This window comes from Theropithecus gelada, chromosome 11 (genome assembly GCF_003255815.1).
Source record: "Theropithecus gelada isolate Dixy chromosome 11, Tgel_1.0, whole genome shotgun sequence".
In the NCBI taxonomy this organism is placed as follows: Eukaryota; Metazoa; Chordata; class Mammalia; order Primates; family Cercopithecidae; genus Theropithecus; species Theropithecus gelada.
This window is the reverse complement of record NC_037679.1, coordinates 58,313,212-58,336,807: the sequence shown is the minus strand read 5'-3', so window position 1 is coordinate 58,336,807 and position 23,596 is coordinate 58,313,212. Positions and strand designations below refer to the sequence as shown.

At 39.4% G+C, this 23,596-nt stretch overlaps 1 protein-coding gene and 1 long non-coding RNA gene across 28 annotated transcripts in view; one reads left to right on the top strand and one right to left on the bottom strand.

Moving 5' to 3' along the window:
* ANKS1B (ankyrin repeat and sterile alpha motif domain containing 1B) overlaps positions 1-23,596 on the top strand; it is a 1,261,968-nt gene that overhangs the window by 872,822 nt on the left and 365,550 nt on the right. For all 27 annotated transcript variants that reach the window (XM_025401059.1, XM_025401063.1, XM_025401058.1 and 24 more), the window contains one exon: positions 21,551-21,649. In XM_025401059.1, the coding sequence (XP_025256844.1) occupies positions 21,551-21,649 (99 nt within the window). The remainder of the gene's footprint in view (positions 1-21,550; positions 21,650-23,596) is intronic.
* LOC112634063 lies at positions 1,706-13,323 on the bottom strand. The gene is made up of 5 exons (XR_003121719.1): positions 13,059-13,323; positions 9,575-9,677; positions 9,214-9,330; positions 6,866-6,932; positions 1,706-2,198 (listed from the first exon to the last, which is right to left on the bottom strand). It is a non-coding gene; the product is annotated as an uncharacterized LOC112634063 (long non-coding RNA).

The window sequence follows — 23,596 nt, the reverse complement described above, 5'->3', positions numbered from 1 at the left end:
GGAGTAGGGAGCGGCAACATTGCAGCCAGAGCAGACGTCTGGACCATAGTTCTTGCTCCAACCACTATTCGCAAGATAGTCAGGGCCAAGACACTTAACCTATCAGCCTTTATTATTCTGTGAGGTATTATAACTGAAAGCTAAATGAGAAAAAATGTTCTACAGAATATAAATCATGATTCTGACTAGTGTTATCAATTAGTAACCAAATTTTAAGACAACTTTTTTGTAGCACAACAAGACAACAATGATTAACAATTTCTTGTATATTCCAAAATGACGAAAAGAGTAGAATTGGAGTGTTCCTTACACAAAGAAATTATAAATGCTTGAGGTGATGGATACTGATTTGATCATTACACTTTGTATGCTTGTATCAAGATATCACATATGTCCCATAAATATGTATAACCATTAAGTACCCATTTAAAAAGACACCTTTCGAAACTGACAACTTTAAAAGCACTTCTTGCCCAACTTTATCACACATATTATTTCTGTTGTATGAGTATACAGGCTTAGCACTCTTAAAACATTATCTTTCAAGACAAAATTCAAAACACAATTTAGAAGAATACATGGCTGTAGTCCACTCACGTGTAGAAGGACAAGAATCCTCTGACCCTGGTCCTAACTCTGGATTTTAACGAGAAGCACATAGTGGCATCTCAGCTATGAGAACTTCTAATCTGTAACCTTTTAGCTATTCCAAATTTTTTCCACTATGCCATGATGTTGGCTGATGATGCTTAAGTAGACTTTGGTTGTGAAGATACTAGAATAATGGGGAATTTCTTTATCTTGCAAATTAGGCTGCCAGTAGTAATTGATCTCCTAGTGCCTGTTGGAAAAAAATCATCCTCAGATGGTACCAATGAGCATTTCTATTGAAGTAGAGATCTGAGCCCTTGCAGAGACCCCTAGTAAAGGATGTATCAGGGAGGGTTTCTCACTCCATGTCACAGACTGTCTAAGGTATATGTATTTGTTTGTGCAGAGCTATATTCCTAGAAACCACTCATCTTGTTGGAGACCAACTTCAAAATTGGGTCTTAACCTGAATCAACCTCTTCAAAATCAGGTCACCACCAGTTCTCTCACTCCTTAACTATAAACTACATGAGAACAAGGACTATGCCTGATTTTCTTAACCCCTCTTGTCTCTACTGTGTAATAGGGTACTAGGCAGTAGGAAGTAAAATTTTGCTTTTAATAAATTCACCAGAGCAAGGGAATTAGTGTTGCCTGTGACATTGGGTTGTCTGTAAAACACTAAAGCTACACCCCCTAAGACTTTCTGATGTAGAATCTGGCTTTCTGATCTTGTCGTGTTTTTGCTGTCACTTTTACTTTCTAATTATGAGATGTTTACTGTTCCTGTCCCACAGGAACTTACCGACTGAAGATGCTAGTGTGTACACATGAAAAAATGGGTACCCAAGCAGATATTTTCCATGCTCTTGGGGGGCAGGATAGAAAGATGAAATTTGTCTTAGTGTTCTCCAGAGTGTTAACTGCATAAGAGCCCTCAAAAAATATAGTAACTAATTTCTACTGAGTTTAATAGCATAAAGAACAAAATGCTTTTCTAGATGGTCTCCCATTATTTCTTTCCTCTGGATGGATCTAGCACTTTATGTCCAGCTAATTGAAGATTCAAATTTCAAAATGTTCAGATTTACAAATAAAACCCCACAAAACCATGTTCGTTTAACAAATATTTACTGAACGTCTACTGTATGACAGGTGCTGTGCTTAACCTGGGGATAAATACTGAACAAATTACCGAAAGGCAGTCTAGTCTGTCTTTATAGATCTGGCAGAGAAACACATGAGTAGGTGATTCTGTGGACTACTTAGTAAAAGCTGCTGACCCAATGCAGGGGCATCAAGCAACAACTCTCAGAGGAAGTGATAAACAGGACTAGGAAGGTCAAAGTGAGGTGAAGAAACAGTAGTCAGAGGAGGTAAAGAGAGAGAGAGAAAGAATTCCAGGTATAGAGAAGGTTGTTCCAAAGGCCAAGGAGTAAGAGGACATACAACCTTCAGGAAACTCCAGGTAATACCATTCAATTCTACAAGGATTTATTTGGCATCCACTATTGGCCTAACCCTCTACCAAGTGCAAAGGATGCCTATTCACACACTGTCTTGCTCTGAAGGATATATGGGCTCATAGAACACTCAAAACTTGAGACCTGAAGTAATAAGGGAAAAACAAACAGCTGATCATATAGAATAAAGTGCCAAAGTTGGGCCTAGAGGATCCTAAGTGGTGAAATGGAACAGATCTTAATATTGCCTAAGGCCAATCTAGAGGAATGTGTTACACAATATGTAATAAGCTATAGGCATTACTACTGTTTACCATTTAATGTCTTTTAAAAAGTAAGATTAGCAAATAACTTCTGAACGCTTATTCTTGCGCACCACAACCTCACTCTCCCAACATACACATACACGCATGTACCCTCAATATCTCATCTGTAACAAACTTGCCCTCACTTGATCTTTATTATCTGTCATCTACGCTATTGCAAAAGCCTCATAGATGTACCTACCCCCAATCTATTCTTTTCAAATTCATCCTTCATCCTGCTCTGAGCGTTCTCTTTTCAAAATACATATCTATTAATATCCTTTGCCTAAGTTCTGCGAGAAACCTACCAGAATACAGTCCAATTTTATCAGCATGTCATTCGAGCCCCTCATTCTCTGATTGCCACACTAGATTTGCACCCTTGGAAGACAGAGACTGTGTTTTGTTTTATTTATCTTTATATATCCTCAATTGCTAGCAAGTATATAGTAAGTATTAGATTAAACTGGTATACTTGAGAGAATGTAAATATGTCTCTGCATATGTGTTCATCTCTGTCTAGCTAGCTAGCTTCTAAATTCTTGTCCTCCAGGAGCTTACAATGTATTAATTGTAGTAGGTAGGTATTATGTATAATGCATTGACATATTAGAGCAGACGAAAAAACATTTACTTGTCCTTAAGGGGTTTAATAGTTTCGTAGAGGAATGATATAAAAATGAGTCAAAAAGATGAAGAAGATGAAAAGAAGATGAGATAAGAAAAGGCATCATGACGATTGACAGGTTGATTGAATCCCTTCCTTGTTCTAAAAAGTATTTAAAGTAGCTTATAAGATAACATAAAAGACATCAAATAATTTAAAAATGTATACGTAAGATGAAAGCGAGACATAGATAAGGGATATCAGTTGAGTTGGACCTTGAAAGATCAGTAGAATTTTTAATATTGCAGGAAAAAATGAGATCAAGGAGAGTACATAAATCAAGATAGGAGAAGATGTCGAAGGAGTTCATGATGGGTAACCTCAAACTACTCAAAATAGCAAGGAATTGTGTAAGACTGAGGGGTGTCAAGGTAAGACCAGAGACTTGGGGAATTGTTATGAGGGAGTTTTTATAGGAATCCCCAAGAAAGAGAATTGCTGTGCAGTTGACACAGTGGCATTGACCAGCTTGAGGAATTGTCACATGCCAAGGATAGCAGATGTATCAGCAGTGAAGAGCTTCGGGAGTAAGGATTCTACACCTCACCCATCCTTGCTTCCCACTTCCAGGCCCTTTATCTCACTCAAGACCTACTCCTCCTACCTCCAGCAGTTTTCCTTTGCCTCTCTGTGGATCCAACTTCCCTCTTCACTAGTGCTTTACCTGCTGCCTGTAAACTCACTTAAGTGTCTCCTTTTTTTTCTAATTATTGTTTTAAGAGACACAGTTTCATCCTGCTCTGAGCATTAGCTTTTCAAAACACATATCTATCAGTCACCCAGGTTGGGGTGCAGTGACGTGATCATAGCTCACTGCAGCCTCAACCTCCTGACCTCAAAAAAAGTTTCCTCCCATCTCAGCCTCCCGAGTGGCCATGACTACAGTGTGTACCACCATGCCCGGCTAAGAGTCTCCTATTCTTTTAATTTTTTTATTTTTTGAGACAGGATCTTGCTCTATCACCCAGCCTGGAGTGCAGTGGTATGACCACCGTTCACTGCAACCTCTGTCTCCCAGGCTCAAATGATGTTCCTACATCAGCCCCTGGAGTAGCCGGGACTACAGGTGCATGCCACCATGCCCAGCTAACTGTTTTATTTTTTGTAAAGGTGGAGTTTTCCTTTGCCTAGGCTGGTCTCAAAGAACTTGTAGGCTCAAGCAATCTGCCTGCCTTGGCCTCCCAAAAAGCTGGGATTACAGGCATGACCCAGTGTGCCCAGTCACCTCCTATTCTTACGAGTGAAAAAAAAAAGAAGAAGAAGAAGAAAATAAAGCAACTTCCTGTGATCCTGTTCCTTCTTCAGCTGTGCTGCACATTTTCTCCTCCCTTACTCATTCAGATTTCTCAAAACAGTCGTCTACATTCGTTGTCTCCACCCCTTTTGTCTCACAATTCTGTAATCTGGTTTTGGTACCCACAATGGAAAGTCTCCCGGAAAGACTCCACCTGGGGTCCTCATGAGCTACTGTATTTTACCAAACCAGAGGGCCTTTTCCACTTCTGTTAAGACTTCTCTGCCATATTTAACAGTTGGTTCATATCCTTATTCATGAAACTCGTTAGTTACCCTCTTGGCATCTGTGACAACACACTCTCCCTCTTTTCCTCATTACCTTCATCTTTTCCTTCTTTCTCTTATGGTGTTTCCCCATTCTTCTCAGTGGTGCTTTTATCCATTTCATACAGCTACCACCTCAGTCCTGATCATCCCCAAATCTACAGCGTTAGCCTGAACCTCTCCCCAACTTCAGCCTCCTCTCACTGTCTGCTAACATCCCCTCCTTCCAGTTCCATAGGCCCCTAAGCATGTCCCAAACACAACACTGCACCTCCAGGCTGAGCGCAGGGGCTCACGCCTGTAATCCCAGCACCTTCGGAGGCTGAGGTGGGTGGATGGCCTGAGATCAGGAGTTCAAGACCAGCCTGAACAACATGGCGAAACCCTGTCTCTACTAAAAATACAAAAATTAGCTGGGCATGAGGGCTCACATCTATAATCCCAGCTATTCAGGAGGCTGAGGCACAAGAATTGCTTGAACCCCAGAGGTGAAGGTTGCAGTGAGCTGAGATCATGCCACTGCACTCCAGCCTGGGTGATAGTATGAGACTCCATCTCAAAAACAAAAACAAAAACAAAACACTGTACCTCCAAACCCTCTACCTCCTCCAAAAGTCTGTTTCTCACCTGACTCCTTAATCATCAGTTACACAAACAAGAGCACTGACAGTTATTCTTAACACTTGTCTTCTACCAATACCTATATGTAATCAATAATCAAGTCCAGTCAGTTTTGACTCTGTAGTATTTCTTTAATACATCACCATTCCTGCTGCTGTCCTAGTCCAGGCCTTCATTGTCTCTTGTATTATGGCTGCAAGAACTCTTTAAATGGGCTTCCAACCTCCAGTTTTAGCCCTTCATGTCCACACTTCAGATAGCCACTGGAGTGTGCTCTCTACATTGTAAATCCAGCCATCTCCCTTCCAGGCATAAAACAACTTGCCAACTGCCCAGAACCACAGGATAAAGCCCACTTCACATCATCGCTTACAAGGCTCGCTACCTGGTCTCTCCCTCCCTGTTTCTTCCACCTGGTTAACTGTAAACTGCTTGCTGGTTTTCACTCTCAGTGTACTGTTTCTCTTCTCATTGCCATTGTTCAAGTTGCAACTGATCCATGCAGTGCCCTCTCTCTCTTGCTTCAACCATTGTCTGTATTATGGTTAACTTTTCCTCATCACTTAGCAGGTAGCAGAGATGTTCCCTTTCCCAAAATGTGTTTCCTGATCCAAAGCTGTGTACTTCAGGAATCTTTTCTCTGTATAGCCATAATCACTGTATGTGCTTCATCAAAAAAATAGTCTCTTTGACCAGGCACAGTGGCTCACACCTGTAATCCCAGCACTTTAGGAGGCTGAGGCAGGTGGATCATTTGAGGTCAGGAGTTTGAGACCAGCCTGGCTAACATGGCGAAACCCAATCTTTATGAAAATACAAAACTTAGCTGGGTGTGGTGGCATGTGCCTGTAATCCCAGCTATTTGGGAGGCTGAGGCAGGAGAATCACTGGAACCTGGAAGGTGGAGGTTGCAGTGAGCCCAGATCATGCCACTGCACTCCAGCCTGGGCGACATGGCAAGACTCCATCTCAAAATAATAATAAAAATAATCTCTTTATGTGCCTTCTGATCCCACCTCCACCTTACCCCTCCCCCAATGACTTTGAGCTTCTTTAGGAGAGAGACTGCCTCAATCACTTTTGAATTCTCAATACTTAAAGTGTAGGCAGCATGGTAGCACTTCAGTAAATGTTGTGAAATGATAGTGTGAGTGAAGGAGGGAATTAATGAATGGGTGAATGAATAGGCGAATGCATAAAGAAGCCCCAGAAGTCTAGGCAAGTTCAGTGTTTCCTGTTGCCCTCATAATTTTTAAGGCAACCTCTAGAACTAAAACTAAAAGTGGAAATTATCCCTAATTAACATCTGGCAAAGCATTATCCTTGTTAGGGTTAAATGACCTCAGTAGTTTCCAAGGGAATGGCTCCCATTACTCCTTTTCCACCCACTTGGAAAGGTAAAGATAAAGCCACAGATAATTGGATGGTAAGCTATTCTTGAGTCATTCCAACTATGTTCCTTAACTGAGCTTACCAACTGCAAGCAGAGCTGCTGCAAATATACCTGTGAAGTGAGGCAAGGACCAGGTGATTATGCAAACCTTACATCCTGGGAGTGCAGCCAGCTACATAATATGTGGAGCTCAGTCCAAAATGAAAACATGGGGCCCCCTATTCAAAAGGCAGGGGAAAGAGTGCCATTAAAAATACATACAAACCTTTTTCCTTCCTTTTGTGGTCTCTCTTTAGATTTGTCATGGTGTTTTTTATTTACTATTTAATGTTCTGTGTAAAGAAAAATTAAACTTTTATGTTATTAGCATGAATTTTGTCATTCATTTTTATATTGTGCAATGCTACTTTTAGATGAAAATATTAAGCATTTAACTCCTGTGAAGGATCACCAAATTCCCCAGTTTATATTTTGTGTTTTTTATCCAAAGGATGCCTTGAGCTGGTCAAAAAAGACAAATACAGGCCAAACCCAGGAAGGTTAGAAGGAGGGAGAATGCACCAGGCCTGGAGCCAGCCAAAGGAGCATTCCAAGGCACAAGACACTTGTAGTGAGAGCGCAGCCCCACGCAGGCGCCATGGACCCTGCCTCCTGTGCAGGGCACAGGTGCCCCACTGCCAGGCCCCCACCACTCTCCAGACTACCACAGTGTCCTGGATAGAGCAGGGTCCCGGGAAGTCTAACCAGGCATCTCTTTTACCCAGTGGCCCATTACCTCCATCCATAGCAGACAGGGGACCCCCTCTCCAAGGATTTTTAAATCTCTCCATCAGGACATGCTTGATATTTGGATTGGGATAGCTTCTGGCTGCTCACCCATTTGATTTGGTATGGTGCTACCCATTAGGGCGGGGATGGGTGATGCCATGCTCGGCCCCAAGGTGCCATGGGCTTGAGTGCTCCACCCAAGCCCTCCCTCTGCCAGCACCCAGATTCCTGCTAGGAGTGAAGGATGGCAGCAATTTTAGGACTTAACAGAGAAATGGAGGTTGGGCAGGACCAAAGATAGAGAGACCAATGAAGAGAGTCTCTGGCAGAACCCATCCTGGAGATGCAACAGGAAGCAAGACCTCCCATGATCTAAGGTGCCAAGCCCAGCCTTCAGACTTCACTTATAACACACAAACTCAAAGAAAAAACTTGGGAAGAACTTCAAAACAGCAACCACAGAACATTAAACCCCAAATGCAGGGCTCGTAGAGCATGGGACCCTGTGGGATGCCAGATCAAGTGACTTGCCCAAGGCCACAAACCTAAGTAAATGGCAGAGCTAGGGGGGGAAAAAAACCTGAATTTTTCCTCCATCACACATGCTGCCTGTTTCAGAATAGACTATTTCCAGCAAAAACAACATGAAACTAGAAGATTTACAGTGCTATGTTCTAAAAAAAAAAAAAAAAAAAAAGTAGTTCCTAGCAGGCATGCTTTATTTTTAGCAATTTTACTTTAGAGTTTATAAAGCAACTTCATAAACATTATGTCACCACATCCTTAAAAGATAAGCATTAGTGTTATCCCCATTGTACAGACAAAGAAAGAAGATTGCTGATCCTGAGTCATACTGCTATTAAAGTGCAGAGCTGTAAGGTGAACCCAGGAGCACTCAATTCCTTTTCTTTTTTATTAATAATCCTCAATCCCTGGATAGAAATGGTAGGAAAGGAGGTTCGTGGAGAAGCCTGGGCTGGCAGAGAGAGACTCCATCCATCAGATCTGAGGCAATTCCATGCAGAAGACACCTGTCGAAGCTATGGGAAGCCGGTGGGGTGAGGGGAATCTGATTCCAACACCCACCTTCGTGTCCACAGCAGCTCTGCCACTTACTGTGAGATCTCAGCCAAGTTCCTAGTAATCTTTATGCTTCCATTTTCTCATCTGTAAAATGGGGATGATAATAGTGATATCTATTTTATAGAATTGTTCAGAGGATTAAAGCACAGTGTCTGGCCTGCAGTTAACTCTCAATGAATAACCGTTATTGTTATTATTAGTAACAGTAATAATTTTGTTGGTGGAATTAGCTGACTAAGCCCAGGTCTCCTTCGTCTCTCACCATTATGTAAGTGCACCTCTCAATACTGAACACTTAGCCGAGGAAAATGACATTACCCCCAAATCAAGAAGAATTAATTATTCTTCAGGCAATATGAGTGTATGAGTAGATGTACTCCTTGTTAGAAGCTCCAGAACAGATGTTGTGTTAGAAGGGAACATCTGGTCTAGCCCTCTCATGGCTCAGTTGAGAAAATTAAGACCTAAGGGAGTTAAATTACCTTTTCAGATTTATACAGTTAATTAGTAGTAAGCCGGGACTCCTAATCCCATGCTCATTTCTAATGACTGTTGCTTCTGTTAGACAAAACAGAACTCTAATACTATCATTGATTTGAAGTATACTTCTGATTTTTTATAATGTTGCATGATTATGAAGAACTGTATATTCTTTTTATTTTGGTTATTATAATCAGTCCTTATGATCATTATAATAATTATACTTTGAATGATGATTTAAACTTATCTGTGCTCCCTTTACACGTAAATTGAAGGATATACCAGTATTATTTTCACAGTATGTTCTCTTTTTCCTGCCGGATAGGAGATATTTTCGAGCCATATGGGATCCTAATTCTCTGAATGCTTTTAGATTATCAGATGTCTCAACTGACAGTCCTGGATGAAAATCAAATCATGAGAATTTGCTAAACTGAAAAAAAATTAAGAACATTTTGGTGTTATGGTGTACCAGCAATTCCATCTTTATCTTTCTTTCAATTAGGGGGGAAAAACACATCAGGCATCCTGCATATTAGAATTTCCAGCTCAAACTTTTCCGTGCTTTTCCTATAAACTTACTTAGTGATCTTTAGACTAAATGTTTTTTAATGAATCTAAAAAACTTCATGTTTTTACTTACAGAGTCATTCTTTCAAGCTTTTATTTTATTCAACACTTAGCAAACAGATGTTAGGGGAGATGCAAAGATGCTTCAGGCATGATCCTTTCTCTCAAGAAGTTTGCTGTCCAGTAAAGGAAACAAGGCATATAATACCAAGTAGAAAGAAACATGAAATTCTATAGCTGTTTATCACCTCTTTAACCTAGACAGAGTGTGCCCCCTTTTAATCATACACCATTTAGTTAAATATGAGGGCCTTCATGATGTTTTTAGGACCAGTTGAATATTCTGGAAACAAAACTCAGAACCTTTGACTTGAAAAACTAGCCAGGAGGACATTTAATTACATTCACTGTGAGAATGGATGTCCCTCCTTTTCTTTTCCCTGTATTTCTTTCAGGTTGAGTAATATTATTCAGTGAAGAAAATGGAGTTAAAAAATGAGAATATCCTTCATGTTATAGATGCTATACAAAGGATAAGGATATTTGTGTGCCTGGTACACATTTTCCCTTCATATTCAACCCAAAGACAATTGGTGGTCCTAGCCAGTCCCAGAACAGTTCAAAGCGCTCTTCTCCGTGGAGCTCTTGCTCAGCTTTTAGTTTAGCCCTTCGTGGGGTTAGCCTCCTGCCTGTCTGCCCACAGCGATCATCTCCTCACACTTAATCCCATTGGTGTGATGCGAGCAAGTTTTCCCATCACCAAATTTTAAACTTGCAAAAGCCAAAACAGAGTTTTGAACGTGGAAAAAAATATTTTTTCCTGAAGACATCTTAAGAAAAATGTCTTCAAGACCAAAACCAAAACTAAAAATAAACATGGGGAAAAGTCAGGAATATTCTATCAGTCAACTCTTTCAATAATCGCCATTCACTGCCCACCAAAGGCATTCCAGATTACAAAGGACCTGAACAAAAACTCTGACATCTCAAGAGTTCACGGAATAGCTACACACTAAGGCCCACCTAACATACCCCTAAATGTTCTTATTGTTTCTGCCCTGTTAAGATTATAATGTGTTTGGATTTCAGGAATAACATTTTTTCCTGTAGAATACCAGGTTTATGTAAAAGTGTGCTTCCTTTAGAACCATAACTTTATACAATCTCTGGATACCTGTCATCTTCAATTATAAGCTGAAACCCACTCCCAGATTTAAAACCTGTTAGTCCCATGAACACTTTGGTAATTTTGCATCTGTTTTGGTTTTTAATAGAAACCAAAATCCAGAGGAAAGAAATTCATTCAAGTAATCTTTTTATGATAAACTCACAATGTTAAGTCAAAATGAGAAGAGGCAGTACTATAATTCACACACACACACACACACCCCAACTTGGATGTGATAACTTTCATTCTTCCTAGTATCCTTTCTCTTCTATTCTTTATGTTATCATACCCCTGTCTGCCTAAAATAAATAGTAAATATCCTGTTGCCTCCATTATAACCTCTATTAATTACATGCCACGGTACACATCCCCGTCATTATTTTCACTGACAGATAAACACTAGTCAGAGCAACTTAGATGCAAAAGATGGAGAGAGCTTTAAATAACTTTTTTTCATGCAGAACTAACCCTTCCATGGCCTATCCTTGCCTGCCTCCAGGTGTCCAATGGAGATATCTATCACTGGAGGTCCAAAGACTGCGGGCCCATCGCTGTCGCCTTCTCTGAACAGTTTAGCCACTCGTCCTGAGGAGAGTCCTTTCTTGTGGGCACAGAAGGGCAGTAGATGAATTTTTCCCTTTTCATTAGGAAAGCAAAAACTTTTCCAGAAGTTTCCCCAATGACAATTTCTGTCACATGTTCAACCATTGCTTTAAAGGGACGCTGAGAACTTTAGGTTATCCAGCCTCTGTAGTGGGAGGTAGTGAGAGGGAAAGGACTCAGCCTCCCAGCAATGTCTGCCACAACCAAGAAATGGAATTGCTGGGTCCATGAAGTCTGAATATTTTCATTTTCATTTTCATAGGCACTGCTAAATCTTTATTCATAGTTGTATCCACATAGAACCTTTATCAAAGACTATTCTGATTTTCATCTTTGTCATATGGCTTTTCTCTTTGATTCAAATAAAAGACGCATTTGGCTTGGAGACTTGATCCCCCAGTGAGGCCAAGTCCCATAGTTCCCCAAAAGGTCATATTTCATCACATTTCCTTTAGATTATTTATGTATCTAGGCTGTTATTTCTATTTTAATTGTTGAGCTCAACTTCCATATCTTCCAATTTCTCCATCCGTTCTCCACACCAAATCCAGAGTATATTTGAAGACGCAAATTAGTATATTTCCTCCAATGTTTCCCATTGCATTTGGAATACAATCAAAGTCCTTATCAGAGTCTGCAAGTCTCTGTATTATCTTATTTTCTGTGTTTCCCTCCTAGGTCTTCTTCTCCCTCAGTCACTAAATTGTATTCTTAGTAGGCTTCTGTTTGTTCCTAAAACATGCCTCGCATTTTTCCTCATCTCAGTGCCTTTGTGCCTGCTGTTATTTCTGCCTGGAATGTCCTTGTAACAGCCCTTCTCACAGTCGGGCTGCTCCTTCTAATCCCCTCAGGTCTTAATTACATGTCACTTTCTCAGAGAGACTTTCCTTACCAGTCTCTCTAACACTTGTTATTTATTTTTTTTATTTTAGAACTCCATTGATTCCCTTTATGTCAGTTTTACTATCTGTGTGACCTCGAACTAATTATCAGCTTTTCTGTGCCTTCAATTCTTAGCCTGTTATCTGTAAATAAGGCTAATAATTGTATACACTAACGTTAGAATTTATCGTGAACAACAAACAAGACAAAGTGCTTAATAGCCCCTGCTAATACAGTAAATACCTGGTATGTAGTAAAACTTTGCTAAATAATTATTTGTATATTTTTTATTTAGTTGTTTCCCTTTTTCCCCACTAGACTGTAAATTTTAAAAGTAGAGGGACCTTGTCTGTCCTGATCTCAGCGTATCTCACAACCACAGCCCAGTGCCTGGCACATAATAAATGCTCAAAAAATATTCGTTGAACAAACAAATGTTGATAAATTAATGAATGACAATGCCTGCCTCAGTGGTAGCTCTGGACTGGACTCTGCCAGCTCATTTCCAGATTTCAGTGACCTCCTGTCTAAGGCTGCCAGATTAAGTGAATAAAAATACATGATGGCACTTAAATTTGAATTTCTGTATTTTATTGGGAAATTCTACTCCCTTCACCGCTACCTTCACCCTTAAGAATAAGCACTTCTTCTCCTTTCCTCCCTCCCTTTCTCTTCCTCTTTGCTCCTTTCCTCTTGTTTGGCTATTTCTGAATGTAGTTCTCAGTGTCAGGAGACCCCATCATCCTTAAATCTGGGGATGTCTGTTCTTTGAAGACAACCATATCTTTGATGAATTAATGAGTTTCCTTTTTGACAGGTCTACACTTCCCAGAGGGCTAAATTATCCACCTTCACCATCACAGGCTCCTTAGCCTGGATATCCTTCTCAGAGACTGAAACTCACTCTCTTTTCTCTGGATTCAGAATACATACAGTGTGGGACACAAATGTCCTTAGCTTGTCCCCAGACATCCTCTGCTTTCATTCATTTGTAGACACCCTCCCTCTTAAATCTGGCTTTGATACAGACCTAAAAAAAAGACACACAAACACGATGCTGGCCCTGAGAACTTCATTTTCCCAGTTGACCAGTCAGGTCATTTGACAAGGCACTGCAGAAGAGCTGAATAACCTCTCACAATAACCTAATGCCATGCTGATATTTCCTGCCTCCCAGCAGGAAACATGGCAAGTTAGTTAGTGCTTTAGCCAGAAACACCCTGGGTCACTTTGATTAACATTTTTGGTTCTGGAATACACTAAGGGAGTTTAGAAGGAGAACTAACCAGTTGACCTTTCAGAAGATAAATAATTTATGTGAAATTCAGTGTGTTAGAGAAACTCTGGCAGTCACTCCCTGTGGTCTGTCAATATAGATGTAAGCCTGTGTGTGTGAAAATAGGTCGTGGGAGTAACTTCTTGGCAATGTTACATATCTATGGACCGGAATCTCCATCCAGAAAATGTCCCCTACTAAACATTTGGTTCTCTTTCTGTAACATCAGAGTCTGACCAAATAAAACACAGATCCCAGATCCATCCTATACTTACCTTGTGAACTTGACTCAATAGTGTCACATCTCTGAGGCTCAGTTTCCTCCTCTGTAAGATGAAAAAATGATACCACCCATGTTACAAGAGTGCTTTAAGGTTTATAAATAAGGTGGGCAAAGTACCTGCTACACAGTGAATGCTTAATGGCTGGTAATCTTTTTAGGTACTTCTTTCTGCCTCATTATGTGTGGCTGTGTTGGAAATACCCAGGAGCAAATTCCTTTTGCTTCTCCTGCACAGGAGCCCTTCCTTTTGGAGCTCGCATCAGCATCTACAGTGACAGGGAATTTGAAAGAGCTTGATGAACATACAAGGGCGCCATATTCCCTGCCAGTTTGGAGCAAGGTGTCCAAACTCACCTAATCCCATCTCACTTTTCTCTTGTTAGGCACTAGGAAATGTTCAGCATATTAGACAGAAGAACAACACTCAGATATCTGCCAAGATTATGTACAGCCTACCCAAGGAAGTTTTTTTTTTTTTTTTTTTTTAATTTTCCAGTTTTTGTTTCAAAAAGGAACCAGGACAGCTGCTAACTGTTTTCTTTTCATCTCCGCTTCTGGCACGTTCTTCTTCTGATAGCTCTCCTGCAACACTTGGTCTGCACCACAGTGGGAGCTAAAAGAGTAGGACAGAGATCCCACCCCAACCCCAGCCACACCCCCTGCTCAGACTCAGCTGCTGGGAAAGACCATTTAAAGCAAATCCTCCCTACCTCTCTGGGGATGGTGTCAACCCAGCGAGACACCACGCTTCAAAAGAGAAGTTAAAGCTTTGTGGGTAGTTAGGGAACGTTTAGACTAGAAACTAGAAACCCCCAGGTCCCTGCCAAGCCTGATTCCAGGATTCAGTGAACAGAAAGGACTGGAGCAGAGGAGGGAAGAACAGGCCAGACAGCTTTCCAAGTTCGCTTCCACAGAGAGGGTTCATTGTTGCTTCGGTACTGTGAAATCAAACATAAAATGCATTGGAACACTCCCTTTCAAATGTGAATTTCAGATGACTCTTAAGTAAAAATATAAATGGTGTGGATATAACCATGTTTTTTAACTCAACCTTTTATCTCCTATGTGATTCCCGCTAGAGGTAGTATAGGGTAAGTTTTGAGAAAGTCTCCTATCAGCTATGGGAACAAGCTACCTACCTCACAGAAAGTTATTGTGAGAATTAAAGAAAGTGATATATGGAAGGTATTAGAACAGTGCCTGACACAGCAAGTGTGCTATTTACACTAATGAACACCAACTGCTATCAGCATGAAAGTTGAAGGAAGACAGTAGGTATTCATCAACTTTATATTTATATAGATATATGCATCTGGAGAGAAGTAAGCATACAAAAAAGTTTTATTCACATCAACTTTTCTTCTTACTTGAAGGAGCTCTGGGTTAGCATCCTTAGAAATGAAGAATAGACTCCTTCTCTCATAGCTATAAAATGTTTGACCAAAGGCAGTACAAATTACTGTATAAATTATTTTGCAGTCTTTTACAAATATACATAATTCTAACACCTACATAAACACATCTTAAGTGAATCACAGTTACAATTTATGATATCACCAAATCCTGCTCTATACTTTAACAAATAAACACCTGGTTACTTAAATTCCTTCTCTTTCTCTGTAGCTTGACAACAGATGTTTCAAGGGGAATTGGGTTTCAAAAATAAAGAAAACATTGGTGACAGAAAATTCATTGTAATCATGGTAGCTGTTAAATGTATAATGCTAAATTATATCTTAACCTTAAGATATAATTTATCAAAATACACAGCTTGCACATATAAGATGCTGTCTTATTGATCAGTGATGTAATATTTATTTGAATCAATAATCCACATAGTCTGAAGAATTCAGAAAGCTTTCTTCATAAGCTAAAAACATGAAAATTTAGTTAAGTTGTATGCAGGAAATTTTATTGCAGTAGACAGAACATGTTTAAATGGAGGATTAGGGTAGAGGGATTTTTTAGTGTACTATAAAATTTTCTTCCATGGTCATTTCATTAGTGTGAGAGAGGAAGTTAAAGTTGGAAGAAGCACATCATCCATTATTTGATCAGTTATAGTCACCCATGTTTCCATATGATAAGCTAAATAAAGCTTTGTTCCAACACTGATAGAGGAATAATAAATCTGGTATTTATCACAATAACCATTATCATAACCATGCAGAGGAGACATGCATTGGGTTTACTTGTAAATTGATATCAAATTGACTCAAAGCTCTTATAGAAGCAGAGAGGTAGCACTGTTATTCCAAGAAAATTATGTACAGTTTCATGCTACCATGCTATTTATGTTATAAAAGGCTAAATATTAAAAACAAACTAAAGTACATGTTTTTCTATGTGTAAGTTTGTAAGATCTTGCTGTCATTCCATTATAGAGGGAATCTATTTAAAATATTTAAGGTCACATAAATTGTGGAGAAGAATCTAATTTAGCTAATTATAGAGCAAAGGCAAGTTTCCCCAATCAACAGTTATCCTCTTGATTTTTTTAGTCTTGGACTGGTTGAAGGAAGAGAATAAATAACTTTATCCAACTCAAGTTTATATTAAGAATAAGCCAGTTCCCTGTGGTCCTTAAATATGTTTTCCTAACATTTTCTATAATATATAATATGAAGGAAAGCTTGCTAAATGAATATAATATTAAGTTTATAAAACTAGGAGAAATTTCAAATGCAGAGTGTGGAGAGACAGAACCATCAGTACAGACATTTTTGAGATGTTTTTAGTAAGTAGCTGTTTTACTTCTAATGAATTATTAAATACAAAACACTGCTTTTCATTCTATTTGGGCATGCTAACAGTTTATCACAGCAGAAGAAGTTCAATACCTAAGATATTCTCCCCATGGTCAAAGAAACTTCCACTTTCAGCTATTAGTGCATAAAACATTAGGTGACTTTTTCCATTCCATGATTTAAGAGATCAATAAAGACACCCTGCATTAGACATTTCTTGACAGGCAAAGAACAGCTATTCTAAAAATACTGCATTTGGGCCTTTGATCATTCTAGAAAGTCATTAACTAAACAACTTTATTTATTGATTATTGTTAAACACCTTCTGCAGGGTGATTGGTGGGTGCTAAGAAAGTCAAATAATTTAGTGATTGGACTTTTCATTGTCATAGCATAGATTTATAGCCCTACCGTAAACAAATGTCACTGAAAATAGAACAACCTTCTAATTTCTTTTGGTGACTTAAAAATTAGAAGAGAATTTGCTAAAGATCCTAAACTTAATGTTCATGAACTTTGACTAAGAGGCACATGAATAATTACATCCTGAGAAAAACTCACGAGTATTTTTGAGTCCCTGATTTGATTCCCTGCTACTGCCCCATTTTTGTGATTTGACTAAAGTTTCAATGTCTGTAAGTGTAGAGTGGCACTGTCTAATGGAACATTCTACAGTGATGGCAATGTTCTATATCTTTGTTGTCCAACATGGTGGCCATCACCTACATGTGGCAAGTAAATTCTTGAAATCAAGATTTAAAAGAATCAACTATATTTGGCCATTGAGAAGTCATTCTTAACATTTGACAGAGAAGTGCTATGGAGTTGATGGGGGGGAACAGCTTATTCTGGTGGGTTGAGGAGTAAAATGGGAGATGAAAAAGTGGGACCAGAGTGTACTGGATAGGAGAGGAGACTGAGAGTGCAAAGTAGTAGATGACTAAACCGAAGATGGACATGACGAAGCTCTGCCCCCAAATCATTGACCTAGTAGTTATGTGAAAAAAAAAATCAATGGAGGAGGAAGAAAGCTAGAGTTGTGTTCAGTTTTTATTGAGAAAAATGAGCGGTTGCTCACGCCTGTAATCCCAGCACTTTGGGAGGCCAAGGCAGATGGATCACCTGAGGTCAGGAGTTTGAGACCAGCCTGGCCAACATAATGAAACCCTGTCTCTATTAAAAATACAAAAATTAGCTGGACATGGTGACGGATGTCTGTAATCCCAGCTACTTGGGAGGCTGCGGCATGAGAATCGCTTGAACACAGGAGACGGAGGTTACAGTGAGCCAGGATCGTGCCATTGCACTCCAGCCTGGGCAACAACAGCGAAACTCCATCTCAAAAAAAAAAAAAAAAAAAAAAAAAAAAAAAAAAGTTAAACTGAGATTCCCTAACATTTAGTAAAGGCAAGCGATAAAGTGGGAATTAATTCCAGCTCCCTAGGAAGAATGGGAATGTTTATTGTCTTTGATGGCACAACTGTCACCCAGATGCCAAAGAAATGGTTACATAGTTATAAGGTTTGAAACATTTTGTTTTTCCCTGAAAAGCTATAAGAATCTGTACTACTACAAAAATAAGTTATCCTATAATTTCCTTTAATACGAAATTTTATAAGTCCATCGTACCAAGATTGATTTGTCAAAAAATATATATTCTTGAATTTCTCTTTAATCACTTCTTAAAGCTAATTTTAGGTTACAATTCTGAAACATTGAAACATAATTTCAAAATATACAATCTATATTTCTATATAATGATACCAACCAAAAGGCAAACATGGCTGAAATCATAGCATTTTGAAACTGAATACATATTCATTAAACTGCTTCATTTGATGGGTGAGGACCAGGAAGCCTACAAAGAATATATGACTTAGCAAAGTTTGCCCCGCCGTGGTCCGAACCCAGTTCTGCAGACTCCAAGTCCCCTATTGTTTGGACAAAAGGCTGGCTGAATGATGTACTAGGATATTTTTGGCATCCCTATGTATTATAGAAAAAAATAAAATAGAAAATTTCTAACAGTATGCCTCACTGGGGACAGTAAATCCTTTCCTTTCCATTTCCCAATTAGTGCCATTTCCCCTTTGACACATTTTTACTACTTTTCTTGTGCTTCCCATGATTTTGGTTCATTTTTCAAAAATGTTTGATAATTATCCTATAGGCTACGAAATTTGACTGAAAAAGATGTTCTTATGTACTCAACACCTTCTTTAAAAATGTCTAACTTCCTTATAATTCTTCAAAAGGTCTCCTCTCTTACTGAAGATACAGAAAATAGCATATTGGAGGTGTACAGGAAGAACAGTGGTCTTAAGGCTTTAATTTTCCAAAATTTTTCAGTATTCAAACACTGAAATCCAGTTGTCAGGATTACCTAGAGATAGTAGTTATGCACACTATGGGATATTCATATGCTTTCTGTTTATGCAAATAAACCATTTCCTCTATTCTACATGGGCTGAAGTTGTGGGTTGATAAGTTAGGACCTGGAAAACCTGGTAATGTTCTAACACAAAGATGGCCAAAGATTTTTTCTTAAGGGCCAGGTAACTCCTCAAAGAGTAAAAGTCAGAATGGTATCACATATCTCGCTCATGTCATACTAGTCCATTTCTGGAAATAATAACACTTTCTCAAAATGAAGTCATTTGTATTCTCAGCCATGCTCTGTTTTGTGCACTGAGTAATTTCTTGAGAGCAATATTTCCTAAGGCATGTTGCCAAGACTGGCTTTATTTGTTTTTCATTAGGCTTTTCATTATCACGCTGCTGAATACCTGGATCATTCTGCTTCCTCCGAGATGGCTGGTGTTGCTTAAGCATAGGAATGACACTATGAGTAGGTGGAATGTTTTTGTCCAGTGAATGCCCATTTTAAATCCCTAGCTGTGGCGCCATTCCAGTGACTTTAATCCTTCTAAGAACAGCCAGTTATCCATTTATAACATAGTCTGATATTATTAAGTTGTTTACATGCATCTATTCTGTCCCTGTCCAGGGAAAGACATTAGTCTCACTTTGCACCCCGCTAGGGCTGTTCTTCCTCCTTTATCATGGCAGGAAAAGGTACCAAGTTCCACTCACTGCCCAAGCCTTGAATCGGTATGTATTCCACATTTCTCCATCGTTCCACATGTTCAATCTCCAAGTCAAACTTCCTGATAGTTTTCAAATCCACCTGCTTCTTTTTGCTCCTATGACTACTACGTTAGTCTACGCCCACATTGCCTCTAGAGAACAACCGCAGTGGTCTTCATGCCCCAGAATCACCCTTTCCAATTCATTCTCCTTTGCTTTGAGTGTCTAATGGTACTCATCATTCTAAATAAATAGATATTCTGTCGTTTCTATTCTTGTGTTTTTGTGTTACACATAAGTAGGACAGAGTTTGATTTGTCAAAAAAAAAATAGTGATCTGAATTCTTGAACTTCTATAGATGCCTCAATTTAAAGAGAAACTCTATCTTACAAACCATGAAAGATTAGAATCTAGGGATAAAATGAGCAATCTGTAAACTTCTGCATTCAAATATTAATCACAGTTTTAAAATAACCATTGAAATCTGATAATTTTAGGACTAACTGGTCCTTGGACATTGTGGGCTCAACTGTATCATTTTATAGGTAGGGAAACTGAGGCCCAGCCCCAGAAATCAAAATAATCTTTCTAAATTTGGAATCTCAGCATGTAACACTTTTTCTTGAAAGCTGTCCATGGCTTCCCATTATGGTCAGGATGAAGTCTGAAGCCCTCAGCATGGCATGCAGTATCTGTATAGTCTGCCCTCTGCTTACTTGTCCAGCCTTACCATTTACTTCTCTCTCCATATTATCCCAGAACATGATGCTTCCAAGTATACTACATTCCTTCTTACTCACAGGTCTTTGCACATAATTTCCCCATTGTCCTTCCTCTTTTAGGTGCTATGCTCTAACCACCCATTTTTCCTGTATCTGATTAGATGTCCTTTTCTCTGAAAAAATACCCTAGATTCCCTCTGGACTCCCAAGCAAGTGTCATCGTCATAGCACAGTCTCAGCATCCTACCTAACTGCCTTTGAACAGTCCCTTTCCATCACTGGACTGGAAGGAATAAAGGCAGTTGTGGGCAGGGCCCTGCATCTTATTCATCATTCTGTCTTCATATCATGATCTGGTGTCTGGTATTCAATAATTTTTTTAACTTTTATTTTACGTTCAAGAGTACACGTGCAGTTTGTTACATAGGTAAACTTGTGTCATGGGGCTTTGTTGTACAGATTGTTTCATCACCCAGGTATTAAGCCTAGTACTGATCCGTTATTTTTCCTGATCTTCTCCCTCCTCCATCCTCCACCCTCCAACAGGTCCCAGCATGTATTGTTCCCCTCTACGTCCATGTGTTCTCATCATTTAGCTCCCACTTATAAGCGAGAATGTGTGGTGTTTGGTTTTCTGTTTCTGCATTAGTTTGCTAAGGTTAATGACCTCCAGCTCCATCCATGTCCCTGCAAAGGACATGATCTCATTCTTTTTTATGGCTGCACAGTATTCCATGGTGTATGTTTGCCACATTTTCTTTATCCAGTCTATCATTGATGGGCATTTAGGTTGATTCTATGTGTTTGCTGTTGTGATTCAATATTTTGAAATTAAGTATTAATTCTCACTTTTAACCTGCCTAATATATGTCAATTTTTCTATCAGCCCTCCTCACAAAATCTGTTGTCAAGAGGGGAAAAATGATTCATTCACATCAATGTGTAAGTCACTGATAATCCTAAATGGCAACTCTTACCAGAAGCATTCACATTTTTACAGAAACAAAGTTTGAAGTCACAGGAATGAATCTCCAATGCAGATAACCGAACATGGACATAAGCCACAATAGATATTTGTGAGGGGAGGAAAGCTTTCTCCTAGCCTTCACATCAGTAACAAGGTGACCAACTCTGCCCTCACCATCACGGAAGAATGACTCTATGTCTTTGTTCATAAAAATCAGGTCACTCGTTGGTTTTCTGTGTATTAAATAAATCCTTGTTATTTATCCACAGTGTAAATACTTGATTTAACTTGTAACATTTCTGTTTTGTTTCAGGGAAGCAATGTTATGGAAGATCAGGATTTGTTGGAAATTGGAATCCTTAATTCTGGGCACCGACAAAGAATTCTACAGGCAATCCAGCTCCTTCCAAAGGTGAGCAATGCTTTTGTTGCCCTAGTCCTGTGTACGGTTCCCAGTGATTTTGAGTCCAGGCATGCAAGGAGTGTTTGTATTTAGTACAATTTTTCTACATATTGATGCAACCTCAAGAGCAGGTCTTCTTAGGTCCAACTGCACATTCAGATTTACGAGACTACTATGGGCCACACTTGGCTTGAGGTTTTATTGTTTTTTTTGTTTTGAGACAAGGTCTCTCTCTGTCACCCAGACTGGCGTGCAATGGTATGATCTAGGCTCACTGCAACTTCCACCTCCCAGGTTCAAGCAATTCTCCTGCTTCATCTTCCTGAGTAGCTGGGGCTATGGGTGCATGCCACCACGCCTGGCCGATTTGTCTTTTTTGTTGTTGTTGTTTGTTTTTTTGTATTTTTAGTAGAGATGGGATTTTGCCATGTTGGCCAGGCTGGTCTTGAACTCCTGACTTAAGGTGATCCACCCACCTCAGCCTCCGAGACTTCTGGGATTACAGGCATGAGCACTTAGCTTGAGATTTACCTAGAAAAATGTAATACAGAAAACACTGCTAGCCATCAGGGAAAGCTTCAGATTTTCTCTTCAGTGAGAGTCCTAATATCAGTACAAATATCAGTTCTGGCCCCCCAGGTGGCAGCTCAGGTTCAAGAAGACTAGATTCATATTGGGTGGGTACAGGAATGGCCCTGGCTCCAAAGCCTCCTGCCCCATAAGAGGCAATATCTCCTGTAACAACTCCATAGACTTATCCTCCGTGGTCCCTATAAGGGACCTGACTAATTACAAGAGTCATTACTCAGGGAAGTCTAAAGTATCACATCCCCATCATGTATTTATAGTTCATGTATAGGCCCTCCTAGTCCAGATGCAATTTACCAACCAGGCATCATTTTTACTGTAAGCAATGTGTTACCTAGCAACAGAGTTGACCTCCTGTTTCCAGATAAGGTGTCAAAGTCGCCTAAAGGAAGAGGCAAAATGTGAGCATGAATCTTTCAGATATGTGGGATTTTAATTGATAAGGAAAGGAAAATGCATTTCAGGTCTATGGCCATACCAACCTGAACATGCCTGATCTCGTCTGATCTCAGAAGCTAAGCAGGTTTGGGTCTGGTTAGTACTTGGATGGGAAAAGGCATTTCAGGAGACCCCAGGAACCATATAAAAACAAATATGATCAGACAACAAATTGCTGGAAGTATTAGGGAAATAGACATTTAAAATCCAATGGGATTTGCACAACAGTGCAAATGTACTTCATGCCACTGAACCATATACCTAAAAATGGTGATAATGGTAAGTTTTATGTTATGTGTATTTCATAACATATTCACACAATTCAAAAAATAATTTTAAAAAGAGGAAGAAAATTCAAGGTGATTAAAACAATTGAGGAGTGTGTAGTCAGAGATAAAGCAGAAAAAGTAGGTTGGGTCAGTGTGTGTCAGGCTGAGGAATTTGAAATTTATTCTGTAGGCACTGGGGAATGGACATGACTGGACTACTTTAGGCCAATTAATTCTGGAGGCAGTGTACAAGTGGGATTAGAAGGAGGGAAAGTTGAAGTTGGGTCATCTGTTTGCAAAAAGACTGTGGGGCAGATTTGAGGCAGGTGGTAGATGAACTGTAATAAAGGCACCTGGATATTTGAGCTTGTCCTAGGTTTTGTACTCTCTTATCCTCTTGTTCTTTCTAGAGAGGCTATACTTTCTCCTTCCCAGAGTAGGAAAAGTAAATATTAAACACTATTTCCAAGGAAATTATCTGATGAAGTTTCCCAACTGACAGTGAATTGAATTTCTACTGATAAGACACTTACTCCTTTTGCAAATTCACTGAGCCAAATATACAAAGGAGTTTAATCACATAATTTTCTGCACTAAATGGAAAAGAATAAAACGTCCTTAGAACCAATTCTGGAAGTAATTCCTATGAGAATATTGTTCA